This window comes from Symphodus melops (assembly GCF_947650265.1).
Source record: "Symphodus melops genome assembly, chromosome: 15".
Classification (NCBI taxonomy): domain Eukaryota; kingdom Metazoa; phylum Chordata; class Actinopteri; order Labriformes; family Labridae; genus Symphodus; species Symphodus melops.
Window position 1 is genome coordinate 10339361 of NC_136705.1, and position 15968 is coordinate 10355328.

The window sequence follows — 15968 nt, forward strand, 5'->3', positions numbered from 1 at the left end:
CTTTTTATATCCGGGTGAGCTGTGAATAGTAATCACGCGGTCAGATGTTCAGATCCTAAATACTGTTTACAGTGTGTTGAACGGAAGAATTGATGACACTTGAATATGTGGTCGCATTTTTATGAAGGTAAATGGGCTAACTAGTGTCATGCTAACGCGACAGTGTTCTTTGGCAGATTATTGGGGTTAAGTTTAAATGTAGTCTTGTCTTTTTCATGCCATGATGTCCCACTGATTAACTCACACATTTGATGGTGGGTCTATGTTTGAAAGTGTCTTACTGCCTTCAATAATAACTACATATCAAAGGCACAGTGGTACCAAAATAGGTTTTCATAGATTACACTAGTGATAATGGAAATTATCCTCGTGTTTGCATCAAGTGGGGGCATGGTTTGACAGTGTGCATACATCTATCATGAGCTTTGCTTCTTTACCTTTTAAAATAAAGAAATGTTGATGTGTCTTGAACATTTCTGAAATATATTTAAACAAACGTTGAACCAAAGTAGTATGCGACAGCTCATAGTTATTCTGTAGAAGACACGATGTGATCTGCGCTTCTCAACTTTAGGTTCAGGTTTTTTTGTTAGTTGGCATTGCATGTTTTATCTATATCTGCAAACCACTGTACCTCTGATTATATATTTTCATGCTGCTAATATTAGGTCATGGTGTGGAATAACATTGGCTTAAAATGAACTAAATTGATCATAAGTTATCACAGAGTCATCTTATGTGATGTGAATACAGACACAACTTTGGCTGGAAACAACTTTTTAAAATGCAGTGTCTTCTGGCTGAGTCTTATTAAAGAAGCGCAGAATTCATTCTTCATTCATCTTACTTTAGTCTTGTTTGGGCCGTTGCAGGATCAGAAAACTACAACCATGAAGAATAGAAGTGGTGGCTGTATGGACGGTCGGCTAAGGCAGAGACTGGAGCAGGTATGAGTCTATCAACAAATTTATTTAACAAACAACCTTATTTATTTATTTGCAATTTAATTAAAACCTGGGTAGCTTAGCTGCCAGTTCCTCTATTTTCGTGCCCTAGTTATCATATATCTTCTTAGGAAAGCTATCAAATATCATCTTAGGAACTTTGAACCTAGGCCAAGTCACAGTAAATAGTCCTGATGATAGTGCTACAACAACCTAATGTTTAAAACTTGGATATTCAGATAAATTAGTCATATGTCCTAAAACTTTGCATATTGTACCAAGCGTTTTTTTTTAACTATATCCTCCTACGTGTTACCTAATTAACTTCAAAATTACCACATAGAGAACCAGATAGATTTTTAAATTTATGAAAAATTGCAGCCAGAGTTCACAGTCATCAACACACTAACACTATACTGTATGTGTAATTCTAATTTTAGTATCTGGCATCCAGCAACAGTGAATATGTGGACCTTTCAGCCACTGCTGTGGAACTTCAAAGACAGTACAGGCAAGTTCCTCATAACAGTATCCTGCAATCCTCCAATGGGTGAACACAGATGCTTGCACTGTATTGTATAGACATTATTTTCCTTAAACTATTCAGTTACTTGCTTACCAACAATGTAATATGCATATGCTTTATATGTAAGTTCAACAACAACACAAACTACACCCTTCCTCATGATCAGCGAAGAAAAGCAGGGCCTTCATGAAGTTGTTTCTTCAGGCTTGATTAACCAAATTGTGCTTTTTTCCCCTCATTATTTCAAATCACATTGTTTGACAGAGAACAGATCATGGATTTGGAAACTTCGTTGTCAGAAACTCACCAATGCATTTGCTGCGGTCTCATTTGTAAAACGTGTACTACTCCATAATTAGCCTGATCCCCCAAATAATTCAGATTTATTATGAAACCATTCATACCTGCATGCAATGTTCACTTTATAAATCAAGATCCAGCTGAAATGTGTGCTTGTAGATTAGCCCCATGTTCCGCCATCTACACGCTCACATTCAACCATAAACAGTCAATGAAAAGCACCTCATGTATGCTGTCAGGTGGATATCAATAATTTGCCACGTTGAAGGTGTTTTTTTAATTGTATCCCTAGGATGGAATATGGCAGAAGAAATAAGACAGCGTTCAGGATCCAAGTAGAAAAAGGTAACGTTCCCAACGTGAATAATGACTTATGACACTATGACATGTGTCTCCAGGGTGATTATTTAAACTCTGAATAAATACTTTTTGTGATGACAGGAAAAAAGGACTTTATACCAAAATGAAGTTAATATTCTATCATTGTTAGAAAAGCAAGTAAACGCATGACCTTTCAAGCCCAGCCAGTCCATTCTCATTTAAATGATGAATACAACTAAAGATTTGAATCTCAGAATATGTACTTTGAAGAAATCTATTTACCGGTAGTCTTTTCCATTTGCCTCTCTTAGTGTATGAAGCAATCATCAATGAGTCTGGAATTAATGATCTGGAGAGCAAACACTTGGCTAAGAGAGCCAAGCACAGCCACAATGATAATGGGTAAATGATCCTTTCTTTCTAACACCTCATTTAGATCATCAGGATCATTTCTTCTACGTTAGGGCTCCAACAGTCTCTCCTCTCTTTGTTCCTTTGTCCTTTACGTGTACAGAGACGGAAGCAGCAGTAGCTCAGAGTCCTCTGACAGTGATGACCCCATTCTGGAGAATCCTGTAAGAAATGATGTGGTTTAAATAAGTATTAATTTACCAAGCATAATCACTGTGAAATATTTAGCTATGCCATTGAAGAAAAGTTCATTTTAAAAGAGGGATATTATTATGGTGAATCGACTTTAGTTTCTATTGCACTTTTCTAGTCTTCTGACTATTTAAAGCACTTCAAGGCACTTCAACCCATTCACACCTATTCACACACAGATGGCAGAGACTGCTATGTAAAGTGTCCATTAGTATTAACTTATCCATTCATACACATTCTCACCCTGCCAACGAAGCTGCAGGAGCAACTGGGGACTAAGTGTCTTGCCCAAGGACACATTGGACATGTCTGTGCAGGAGTTGGAGACAGAACCCGGACCCTCCAGTTGACAGATAAAGTTCAGTGATAGACCTTCAACAGGCCTTTTGTGATATATAATACTTTTAGGAGGAACAGTGACTTCAAAATAATCACATGTGTTAGGGCGTGTTTGTAGCTATTGTTCGAAATTAATTGTATTCAAACTGAGCCTTTAACATTGTGGCATACGGTTTAGCTGGGCTAGAAGTTCGCCTCATCTAGTTTAGTGCAAGTTAAGGCTAAACAGATCCTGGAAGGACTGTCCTAGAAGGACTACCATCACATAGTCTAAAAGACATGGGGTACACATCTCACATTTTTCTTTGATATTGGACCATTATTTTGAAATATAATGTAAAGCCTGTGTTAACACTTGTGTTAATCAATGCTTTGTTGCTTGCTTTTTCATTTCACAGCCCAACAACCACATGAACACTTCTCTTACATCTCTGTACCGGAAGGGACAGCCTGACTCTAGCAGCTGCTCACCTAGGAGAGATCCGCCTGCTGCGAGCAGTCCTGCAAGTATGGCTGTCCCCTCTCCCAGTGCAGGGACACTGGTGTCCACTGGAGGTTGGTTCATTGATAAAGGCAGAGGCAATAAGGGCAACATCCTCATTGACCTCTGTGAAGAGGAGCCAGATAATACAGCAACAAATGTAAGTACTGTATCTGTGGAGGACTTAGCTACACGGAAAAAGCAGAGTTGTCTGCACGTTTTTTTAAGTCAGTACTTTCAGAAATGAATTCAAAACTATTTTGTCTATATAAAAAGAGAGGAATACTATTTTTTTTTCTCTGAATGATCTTTGCAGCTGATTTTATTTGAGAACTATGAACAAGATATTTACTGAGCAGGACATTTTCAACTTGACCATGTGACTCCCAACATTTCTTGTAAAGGTTAAATGAAAAATACAAAATGCAAGTTTTAACAACAACGAAAAAAGTTGTTTGTGACATCCCTGGTCAGTGTATGATTGGTAAGGTTTTCTTGAATTATTGTCAGTATATATATATTGGAAACCCCCTCCTTCATTCCTAGAGGCCAAATTCATTTTTCATCACTTAGGGTACTAGGTAGAAAACTTTTTGTAGTTTTTAAAAATAGATCACATTTGGATAGGAATAGGATTTTCAAGCCATTTCCTGTATTGATCAAAGTAGCCCTCAAGCCTGACCCTTTAACTCTTACTTAAACTGTGTGTTTAGCTAACGGTACTTCTCTCATGTCTTGTCTGTTTGTTGACCAGCAGATGGATGTGTCCATGTTAGAGTCTGTGAAAAATCACAAGAAATACAAAAAAAGGAGGAACAACAAGCACTCCACTGAAACCACTGATTCTCACAGCCAGAACAAAAAAGGTACTACGCCTTCTCCAGTTGTCCATTACTACAGTAACTACAGTATTGTTGTGTGGAACACCAAAAAAGCAATATTAAATAAATGGCCATTTATGTTATTAAAAATTTTTTTATTTTTTTTATTCTCAGCCAAATTAAAGTCACCAGAGCTGCAGTATCCCTCTCTGAAGTTTGAAGATGTAGGCGGTAACGAAGACACATTAACGGTTCGTACCTCATTGGCTGTTACCTTGTCCACTTGGAGGGACCAATAACAGAACGATTTCAATCTTACTCAGTGGCTCTTACTTCACTGGCTACTATGTTACAGGAAGTTTGTAAGCTGCTGATCCACATTCGTCACCCTGAGGTGTACCAGCAGCTGGGAATGGTTCCTCCAAGGGGTTTTCTCCTCCATGGACCTCCTGGCTGTGGAAAGACCCTGCTGGCCCAGGCTGTAGCCGGGGTGAGTAATAGGAAACACTAACCAATTTAGAAAAAAGCTTACCTGTGCAATTAACAGTTAGAAAAAGGTTTTTTAATTATTTATGTTTTTTGGGAGGTGGGGGATTTTTGCCTCAGTGGACAGAGTAGGAAACCAGAGAGGGAGAGTGACATGCAGGAAAGAAGCCACAAGTTGGACATGAACGTGGGCCGCCCCCATCAAGGACTACAGGCGCCGCACATGGGGTGTGACCTAACTGTTAGGACATCTGGACCCTATATAAAGTTTTTTTTAATTGCATAATTTACATTAATATTTACAACCTTTATCTTCCCCCAACTGTCTGTTCTGAAGAACAACAACAAGTTCAGCATTCTTACAGCGCACAAAATAACTTAATTGATGTTCGTAAAGCACATTCAGTTGATGAGTTTGATTGTCCTCAAGGAGGCTTCGTGTTTAACACTAAACAGTTCTCTTTATATTTCCTTAAAGTTCCATGAAATTAAAAAATCAACATATTGCCCAGTTTTATCCAGGATCATTTTATTATTATTTGTTATTGTTGTTATTTATTACATTTTAGTATTTGGGGTTGGACTTTCCTTTGAAGGAAAGATGAGAGATGAAAGCAAGATTCTACAAATAAACATATGTTTTGATTTCTGACACAATTATATGTTCAAGTAAAGGACCAATCTAATGACATAAAATCAAAACAGCATTTTTACTGCATCAGTTGCAACAAATATTCATGTCTCTCCATTGAACATAAAATAGCAAAGTGCCTAAAACCTTTCTTACTCATTTCTGACAACGACTCATAGCATGAATACAACCATCGCTCGTATCAATCTCAAGTTCCAGGAAATAAAGACATACCCATGGAGAAACTCCCCCATTGAAAAGGTTTTGTGTATTTTATTTGTTGTTTCAGGAGCTGCAGCTGCCCTTGTTGAAAGTGTCTGCTCCAGAGCTTGTGTCTGGAGTCTCCGGGGAGTCTGAACAGAAACTAAGAGAGCTGTTTGACCTGGCTGTGGTTAGTATTTTATTTCTACTTTCTTAACATTCTGAAGGCCTTAACAAAAGACTTTAAGCTGGAAGAGATAAAAAAGGGGTAAATGGAACAGTATAACTGCTGTCATTGGTGTCGATAATGTAGATAATCATGTCCTGTTGCATTATTTCAATTAAATGAAGTTTGTTTTCTACTTGTAGAGCTCTGCGCCATGTATCCTGTTCATAGATGAGATAGATGCCATCACCCCAAAGAGAGAGGTGGCTTCAAAAGACATGGAGAGGAGAATTGTTGCCCAGCTACTTACCTGCATGGATGGTAGGATAGGAGAAGATGTAATGGAGAAATAGACCAACCGAAGTGATACCTGGTTTATCACATCTTTTGACACTCACTGATGAGTCATTGCGATTGAGATTTTTCAACCTAAAGTGATGCCACTGAGACAGATTGAGGTGGTCCTGTGTTTGTCATATTTAGAAAAGAAGAAGTAACTGTCAAATCATTAGAAAATGAAAGAAAAAAGACTTTACAAGAATGATTTTACTGATATCACGTTTCTGTTGCTTGACAGACTTAAACAGTTTGACAGTGACAGCTCAGGTCCTGGTCATCGGTGCAACCAACAGGCCAGACTCCCTGGACCCGGCCCTCCGCAGAGCTGGCCGCTTTGACAGAGAGATCTGTTTGGGTATCCCTGATGAAGCCGCTCGTCTGAGGTAGCCATACAGATAAAGATCAACATTAATAAAGACTGGCTGTGATGATAGAGATTATTTGTCTTTAAAATGTATAAATATATTATGCCTTCATAGTATAGTTGATCCATGTATCATTCTTGTATTCCAAATTTCCTGTCAGCTCACTGTTGAAGTTTGAAGCTTTTACGTGTCTTAAAGTAACAAGAGCTGCCTTGAGCTATATATTTTATAGGTTTAGTAAAGTATGGCTGTGATTTTATGCTTTGACTAAACCTGATGTTGATAATCAATGGGTTCTTACCGAGAATGCCTTGTGCTCTGTTAGGATCTTGAAGACGTTGTGTAGGAAGCTGAAGCTGCCAGCTGATTTTGACTACAAGCAGCTTGCACGCCTCACCCCAGGCTATGTCGGGGCAGACCTCATGGCTTTGTGCCGGGAAGCAGCCATGAGTGCTGTAAACAGGGTTCTGCTGGAAGTAAGGGGACAGACACAAATCTGTAGCCAGAATTCAACTGAAGTGATGTCAACAAGTGAAGTTCAGACTGAGGATGCAGTGACTGCTGAGGCTGACAAAGAGGTCAGAGAAGAACAGACAACAGACAGCCACCAAGTACCTCAGGAAGAGTCCACGCAGAATAATGTGCAGGTAGGAGGAACTCATAAATACAACTTACAAACTAAGGATTTGTGAACCCGATTGAGATCTCTCTGTTGACACTTATTCTGATTCAACCTTTAAGTTTGACCGGGAACAGATCATGGATTTGGAAACTTTGTTGTCAGAAACTCAACAATGCGTTTTCTGAAGTCTCATTTATAAAACGCGTGCTTAGAATCCATACTAAAAATGGAAGTTTTTGCAAAACACATTATTAGCCAGCTCCAGCTCATACCTGCATGCAATGTTCCCTTTATAAATCAAGATCCAGCTAAAATGTGTGCTCGTAGATTAGCCCCATGTTCCACCATCTACACGCTCACATTCAACCATAAACAGTCAATGCAAAGCACCTCATGTATGCTGTCGGGTGGATATGCAAACAGGCAGACAGATCAAAGGCTTACAGCACCGGATCACGGCTAAAACCGAAAGTTAGCAATGGAAGATAAACTGTCAATCTGTCGTGTTTACAGAACCCATGTTGATTTCTTCATATATTGTCAGAGTGCTAACGTCAGTCAGCAGTCACCTTAACTCTTCAATATTTTCAATCCAAAGTTTGATCAATAAACAAAAACTTTTAATAGTTGGTTAAGTTAAATATCTTTTTATTTTGAAAGTTACTTATTTAAAAGGCCTAACTACATGATGCACACGTTTAAATTTGATATTAAAGTTACCATTTTAATGATTATGGTGACGTGGATCTGTTAGTAAAGTATGATATTCAGTGAAATAAAATGTGTATCACATCAATACACTCTGGTCTCAACTCGCCTCTTGAGTCGCCAATTTTCTTGGCCTCCAAAATAACGTACTCCTCAGTCAAATTGTGCACATTCTACTGGCAGGGTTAGTTTTTATAGATCACAAACTTTTCGTGGGAAATAGCACATACTGTTTTAAGGCCCCGTTTTGTGTGTACATAACGGTTATAAATGAGACCCTTAATCATTACATAGATTTGCTTCAGACCTGATGCATTTAATCAGTGTTGCATAATAAGACCTGTAATTTGAAATGACATTGACATGACGAATTTAGAGAATCTGAAAGACAACCAGATGAAAATAATTGAACGTGTAGGTTTTCTTTAAGTAACATTAAGGAAATCAGCACATAGAGAAGTACTGTACCATGACATTTTCCGATTGATAAACTTCCTTCAATAATGTTGGCCTTTTCTTCTTCCCTCTCTATGATGTCCTGATGGGTTGTGAACAGCAGGGGGAGCTGTGGGATCTGCTGCACTTGCTGAAGAACACTGAGTCGCTGTCAGAGGAAGAACTGGCAGGCCTAAACATCCTCATGTCAGACTTTCAACTCTCTCTGTCCAGCGTCCAGCCTTCGGCCAAGAGGGAGGGCTTTGCAACCGTGCCTGATGTCACTTGGGAGGATGTAGGAGCCCTACAGGACATCAGAGAGGAGCTTACCATGGCAATATTGGTGAGGTCCAGGAGTCTTCATATTGACCATCTTGTTTTCTAAGTCCATTATGTTCTGTATGATAAACTCCAGAATGTCTTTCTCATGAAGGGGCAGAAGATGTTATAACAACATTTGAATGGGTTATTTCTTATTTTGCTAATATGATTATGGTTTATTCTCCACTTTATCTCAGTGCTAAATATACAACATTTAGATTTGCTCAAATTGCTCTCCTTAGGGAAGCCAACACACATTAGTTTTGTGTTGTTGTTGATGAGCTCTTCCTCATTCAGAATAACAAACAAAGATATGCATCACTGCATACCTGTACTCAGAACTTTCCACTTGTGATTGGATCAGCCAAGACACACATTAACAACTGGTATGATGGATTTAATGTTTCCATAAAGGTATTGTTGGGTAAGTCCTGTGTGAGCTGGCTGTCTTTTCACAAGGCTCTACAAAATAGACAGAATGGGATTTTCAGAGTAAAGTGGTTGACTTACCCAATCGTTATTCTTTGCTGACCCAGAATCTTAACACAGTATCATTTGTGTTTTGCAGGCTCCTGTGCGTTCTCCAGAGCACTTCAAAGCACTGGGACTTAATGCTCCATCTGGTGTGCTGCTGGCTGGACCCCCAGGATGTGGAAAAACACTTCTGGCTAAGGTTCCCCACCACACCAACACAATAATTCCCAACATAGCTTCTTGAAATAATGACAGAGTGGAAGATGTCTTTTGATTTTTATAAGAACATATTTAAAAATATATTTTAAATGAACCTGAGATGGCCCTGGAGTTTTTATTAAATACAGCTTTTCTTTTTTTTTTTTACGCAGGTTTTAAATGACAATTTTGTGCAAAAAAATGTGTGCATAACAAGTTATACATGTTGGTTCTGGAGAATCCCCCTTATCTTAGTGAATGAGAAAATGAATATCAACCAAGTGACTTGTCTTGAAAAGCGAAGTTTAAATACTAACCAACCTGGCTCTGTCCAAAATTAGTGGTGTTTTTCTCGTCTCAGACATTTTGATAAATAGATCACCTGGCCCAACTGTTTTTTACTTTGGCATTTTGTTTTCTCATTTCAGGCAGTGGCCAATGAGTCAGGCCTTAACTTCATCTCTGTCAAGGGCCCAGAGCTTCTCAACATGGTGAGTCACTGTGCTGTGTGAATGTGTTAGTGGAGTGAAAAAATAAGACATTACAAGACAACTTTGCCTCTTATGAGTGCGCCCTAAAACTGTATTATGGAGCTTTTCCCCTTTTATACCTACCAGGCCTGACCATTGTGAACATCAAGAGGGCTTCCATTTTGCACACAGCCACAGAGTTCTCCTTTCCTGTCTACTTCAGAAAACAAGTTTTTGAATAAATTTTAAAATAGTTCCTACTTTTAAAGTTTCTGTCCTTGCACCACATGCCTTCATCAGGGTCATTGTGACCGCCGCATGCCTCTATGAAAGGCTTTTGGTTTAAGAACCAGGTAGACCCTCAGATCATTGAGTTATTTATTGATTTTTATTTCATTCAAGCAATACAATGAACAGAAATACAATTACTCTAAAATAATCAGATATTAATTAATAAAACACTTCATTCAAAAACAATTCAATATGTCCTCGGTAACAATTTATTTTATACTAAAGCAGTTCAAAGCAGATCACAAACATTGTTTTTGTGCAACAACAAAAATAATGTTTTTGTTGTTACACAAAAACCAAGATTAAAGAGATCTATTGTCCTAAACAGAACAATAGATCTCATCAAAAATATTTCATCATATTTCTTCAACAAACTGGATTTACATTGTTTTTTTAAATATCATGTTTGATTTTGAGTCTTTGATTTTTCGGTTGAGATTGTTCTATAAACTGATTCCTTTTACGTTAAAACAACGTTCCCTCAATCTTGGTTCTGAATCATTCTTTGTGTGCCTGAGTCAGTGTGAGCTTATTTTATAATCAGCTGATTGGACTGATGGATCTGTTTGTTTGTTTGTTTAGTACGTGGGAGAGAGTGAACGTGCGGTCAGACAGGTCTTCCAGAGAGGAAGCAGCTCAGCTCCTTGTGTAATCTTCTTTGATGAGATTGATGCTCTGTGTCCACGCCGTTCAGGTCATGAGGTGAGAGTGATGGGAAAGAATTCACATGCATGGTTTTATATTCCTGTTAAATATGTATCCCAGGAAGAATAGCTGAGCTCTTGGGTACAGCTAAATGGATCCTAACAAATAAACTAAAATCTTCCTCTTGCTTAACAGCCAATTAGAATTCATTTTTTTGACCAGATTAGATGAATTTGACCTTTTCTATTTATACACAATCATCTAGACCTGTTATAATAAATATTCCAATCAAAGCTCTGTTTTAAACCTATAACCAATCTCAGATCTTCTATTTCTACAATCAATCAGAATAGCTGAAAGACTAATTTAAATTTGGATTGTTTTATACAACCAATCAGAGTTCATTATTTAAAATGTACAACAAATAACAGATCTGTTTATAGACATAACCAATCAGAGCTCTTTTTATAAAACCAATCAGAGCTCTTTTTTTTTTAAACGTAAAAACAGTAGATGGTATTTTAAAAATAATAGCAATAATAGTTTTTCTAAGCAATATACTGTACACACAAGAACACCTCAATTAATTATGGAACCAATAAGAACACTTCTATTAAAAATTAAACCAATCAGAGCTTGTTCTTTGAAATGTCCAACCCATCAATGCTTATTGTTAGGTTTACCACCAATCAGTGGTCTTCTATTTATAATCCATCCAGGTATAGCTCTTCTTTTTGTTATACAACCAATTAGAGCTCTTCTTTCAAACATAGAACAAATGACCCAAATCAGAGCTCTTCTCTTTAATGGTAAGTCAATCAGAGGTGTTTTATTTTTTAAACAACTAATCACAATCATTGTTTAGTGTGTGTATGAACACTGTTTGTTTTGTGTGCAGTCTGGAGCCAGTGTGCGTGTGGTCAACCAGCTGCTCACAGAGATGGATGGCCTAGAGACTCGACGACAGGTCTTCATTATGGCTGCAACTAACAGGCCAGGTACAGATCCAGTCAGGAGCAATTCTGAGATCAGTGTGGCTGCAGGGGGGGATGAAACCTCCCAACCTTGCTGTTGACAGATGACCAACTCTAGCAAGTTTTTCCACTGAAGTACTATTTAAAAGAACAGAAGAGAAAACATTTTAACATCATTTATTTTTCCTCTCCAATAACTTTTCGCACACGTTCCTCGGATTTACTGTATGTTGGGAACCCACCAATCAGAACTAATTAAATGTAGAGCTGTTTATGTCCAATTGCTATTACTAGTTACATATTGAAAACACAAGTTAGAGTGCTGTTACACACTGATGCATCAGAATTAACAATTTGATGTCATACATACGTCACCTTTGATACTGTGCCTTGGATTTATTAAGATAAGATATTACTTTATTGATCCCCAATGTGAAATGTCAATCTTTTGATAATTTGAGTTCTTTTTTTTTTACAGTTTTACACACAAAGACACTTCTTTGTAATCAAGTTATAACAAATATTTGTATTGGAGATAACTTCCAGTAAGGGCTTAAAATCTTCTTCAACCACTTAACAAGGATCTTGTACTAAAATCATTCTTTGTTTCCTACCAGACATCATCGACCCTGCCATACTGAGGCCAGGTCGTCTTGACAGAACTTTGTATGTGGGTCTGCCACCTCCAGCAGACCGCCATGCAATCTTGCTAACTATTACGAAGGTACATTAACCAGAGATACCACAGTGGAACCCAAGTAAATTTTACAGCAAATCATAGAATCCATAACAGCTGGTTACTTCAATGACTTAAAGCTTTATGACACTAACTTCATTTGAAATGCCATACATGTGTTGTACTTGATTCATTCTTGGAATGAATGAAGATAAACGAGTTGTTGGATATGAAGTCATTTGGGATATTTATGTTGCAGGGAGGGACCAAACCTAAGCTGGAGCAGGACTTCAGTCTTGAAGAGATCGCCTTCGATGAACGCTGTGATTGCTTCACGTAAGTATTACCTGGAAACACCAAATGTCCTCAGACACCCGTTGAATACATTTATATGGCTCTACTGCGTTTAGTCTGAAGAAAATTGCTCTTTTTCTACTGTGGCACATGAGTCTTAGTCTTTCTTGCTGTGATATTGGCTATGTGGAAGCATGGATTAAGAACAGCTTGGACTATGAACCAGATTGGAATAAGTTTGTGTGTTTAAATTGCAGTGGAGCTGACCTTACTGCATTGGTGAGGGAAGCTTCTGTTAATGCCCTGAGGGTCTACATGAAGTCCCAGAATTCCTCTGCTTCTTGTTCTGGTGAGTTTTGTTCTACCTCTGCAGATATGAACAATAAAAAGTGTCTTAACTGGAGTCTTTGACATGTAGATGTAGATACTACAAACTATGTCACTTTCTTGAAATCTGTTTATGTATTGATGTTATGCATTTGTTATTCAACAGAAGTTGCAGAATCTCTCGTTAAACCAAGTGCTAAAATTGTTTACCTGCAACTATTTCAGAGTTTCCTTCTTTTAAAATAGATAGTTTGAATGTATGATTATGCCTTGTGACAGGAACAGAACAGAAGACAGAGAGAGAGAGAGAGAATTGGAATGCAGCAAAAGAGATGCAGGTCGGAAATAGGTCATGTCAATGTCAAGACAAAAACTGTAGTTCAGTTTCCTTTTCTAATCAGTGGTTCCTTTATTCATAGAGTCAGTTGTGATTAAATGGATTTTGAAAAATGTGACATTTCGCAAGACTGTCCAAGAAAAATGGGGCAGGCTAAAATGACATATTTTGGCTGGTATATGAACAAAACCATACAATTAATAAAATTGGCAGAGCAGTGTGATGATAAAAAGTCTGAATCTCTGTTTGGAACCTGCAGCCAAGCAGCCTGCAATAATGGACAGGATAAGAAACTTATGGAGGATAATTAGCCCCGGAGGAACTATAGTCTTTTTGAAGAACTACTTGAGTTTCCACCAGAGGAGAAAAGTAGTTCTGGGGTAGAAGTTTACCCCTAAAAAAGACCATGCAAGGGGTTATGTTATCTAAAGGTCCAGGGACTTTTAACAATAGGACATGCAGCCCCTGCAGCGCTAAATTTCTCTGATTGATGTTAAATTCTATTCACTGTTTAAAAGACTGTAGCTTAAAGCCCCTGTTTTTACCCTACCTTTATTTTAATCAAAGTCTGACTGTTACAATTATTAAAAGGTACACAACACATGACTTAAAGAAGAAATGAACAAAACCAAAAATTAAGATAAATAGAAAAACAAACAACGAAATAATAGTCACAGGTTGAATCTGGATTTCATACCTTTTGTAGTTTTTTGTCTCTCCTAAGGAAACCCTAAACACACCACTTGTATGCTTTCCATTGTTAATCAGTGAAGTCATTTGCAAAGTCACAAAGCCTGATTTGCATTGACTGCCCAGAACTTCTGGCAACAGTGGAAACGCAGATAATTATGGGCCACAGGAACCTTTTAGTTTATTGAATAGAAGTCCCTAAACCTTTTAGTTCTGTGGACTAGCAGGTAGTGTCTGATTAGCAACACAAAAACAGTCATGAATCTATTTCAGATCTCAGAAGATAATAATCTTGATTTTAACATATATATTTTCCCCCCACCTCTACTAGACAAGTGAGAGATCATAGAAAATGTTTGAGAATGCAAATCAGTTCTACAGATCATATAAACCTGTTTCACAAATATTTGGGAGCCAGTTATGTGTACTCTGATTTTTCCAGAAATTTGAACAGAATTCAGTCATGGCTCCCACTCGTACAGAATGTTGCAACCACAATTCTTATTCCAACTCAAGAACAATCACAGCTCCCACTTCAGCATATTTGCGTTGGGATTGTTTTTCATGCTGAGTTAACAGAATTGTGTTTATTGAATTAAAGGTGTGTTATTTGTTGAATACAGGTCACACATATTCTTCCGGCTCTGTCTCTGAAATCAGGGTGAGCAAACAAAACTTCGAAGATGCCTTCAAGAAAGTTCGCCCATCTGTGTCCAAAAAGGTAAGACAGGTATCACACTGGCAGCCTTCTGCCCAACACGATAGTGGTCTGGAGCCCTCTTATATAGATAGAAGAAACGGTCTTTCTGGATGGATGGGTGGGTCCCCCAGGGAAACATTCAAATGCAGATGCATTTGATGCAGTCATGGGGTAGTCTCCAGAAATCCTGTCCTTTGAGGCACAGCTATAGACCATGAATGAATGCACCTTTGCATTTACTTCAGATAAAGATCCGAACAGCTATCCTTGCACACATTCAGACAAAACATGGGCTACAATACCAAGATTTAATCTCCTCTTTGTATTTCATGTCAAATCTCCCCAAGATCTGAGTGCCAAGAAATGTTGATTTTATGGGTCAGTTGTGAATATTTTGGTTAAACAATATTAAAACCCAGTGAAGTGATTTTTACTCAAGTGAGAGCTACACTTCCTGGATTGCAACAGTCTTCTACAGGGCTGGCGCGTTGTTTTTCAATAATTGAAATATTTATTTTCCCAAGATTGTCATTTCAGACTTTTAAACATAAAGCATAAAACACATTTATATATATATTTTACTCCATCAAGGAGCTTTGACCAAAAAAATACTATAAAGGAGTTTGTTTTAAGACCCTACTGTGACAACCAAGCTGTTTCTGTGGTTTTCTATCAGATCACTGTCCATTGCCTTACTAGGAAAACCAGTCAGACTCGCTCCACTCCAAACACTGTAACATTATATTGTACAATGCTGTGCTTGGTAGTTTGTCTTTCTGTGGGTAAACAATTGAGGCATTAAAGAATGACAAAGGCAACACATATGACCATGCACTATTGGTCAAAGCAGTGTTGATCGGCTCAGATGTAACACTTGGCCAGTCAGCTGTTGTCTGTTGGAAGAATAACGGAGAGAAAGGACCGGCTGAAATTCTATAAAGATCGTTTTGAGGGTGATCAGGCTCAGCTTTTGTTGATTTGATAACCACAAATATGCAGTGACTGTCTCTGTGTTCTCACCATGCAGGATCAGAGGATGTACGAGCTGCTCAGAGAGTCCCTCAGCAGATAATCCTGAACAGCAGGCATCATTGTTCAACTCTGACTACGGTTCTAAAGGAATCATTTATGATCATATGTTTAGACAATATTATTGAAAAATCTGTATTCAAATGCTGTTTGAAATAAAACGTGTGTACAATAACATCTAGGATTGTTTCTTATTAGGGGAAAGAATCAGCTGCTGCTTCTCTCTGTCTTCTGTACTCTTCTTCATCAGGTGA

The 15968-nt window shown here is 38.0% G+C and overlaps 1 protein-coding gene across 2 annotated transcripts; it reads left to right on the forward strand.

The window, feature by feature from the left end:
* Positions 1 to 13: 13 nt before the first annotated feature.
* Positions 14 to 15885, forward strand: nvl (nuclear VCP like). 2 transcript variants are annotated; one of them, XM_079363242.1, is made up of 24 exons: positions 14 to 127; positions 873 to 947; positions 1385 to 1455; positions 2063 to 2115; positions 2403 to 2493; positions 2606 to 2666; positions 3432 to 3674; positions 4269 to 4380; positions 4510 to 4586; positions 4691 to 4825; positions 5742 to 5843; positions 6023 to 6140; positions 6397 to 6541; positions 6849 to 7170; positions 8410 to 8631; positions 9178 to 9282; positions 9710 to 9772; positions 10625 to 10744; positions 11586 to 11685; positions 12279 to 12385; positions 12597 to 12673; positions 12889 to 12980; positions 14609 to 14706; positions 15713 to 15885. In XM_079363242.1, exons 1-24 carry the CDS (start codon positions 122 to 124, stop codon positions 15755 to 15757), a joined length of 2640 nt encoding a protein of 879 aa, XP_079219368.1. In that variant the 5' UTR covers positions 14 to 121; the 3' UTR covers positions 15758 to 15885. The 2 variants fall into 2 exon arrangements, with proteins under 2 accessions (XP_079219368.1, XP_079219369.1); XM_079363243.1 differs by having other exon boundaries at positions 4272 to 4380.
* Positions 15886 to 15968: the final 83 nt, after the last annotated feature.

What these genes read in the sequence shown, in the direction of transcription:
- nvl (XM_079363242.1), top strand. An exon ending in CCACGCAGAATAATGTGCAG is followed by an intron (nt 7,171 to 8,409) that starts GTAGGAGGAACT and finishes GGTTGTGAACAG; the next exon opens with CAGGGGGAGCTGTGGGATCT. An exon ending in CACGCCGTTCAGGTCATGAG is followed by an intron (nt 10,745 to 11,585) that starts GTGAGAGTGATG and finishes TTTTGTGTGCAG; the next exon opens with TCTGGAGCCAGTGTGCGTGT.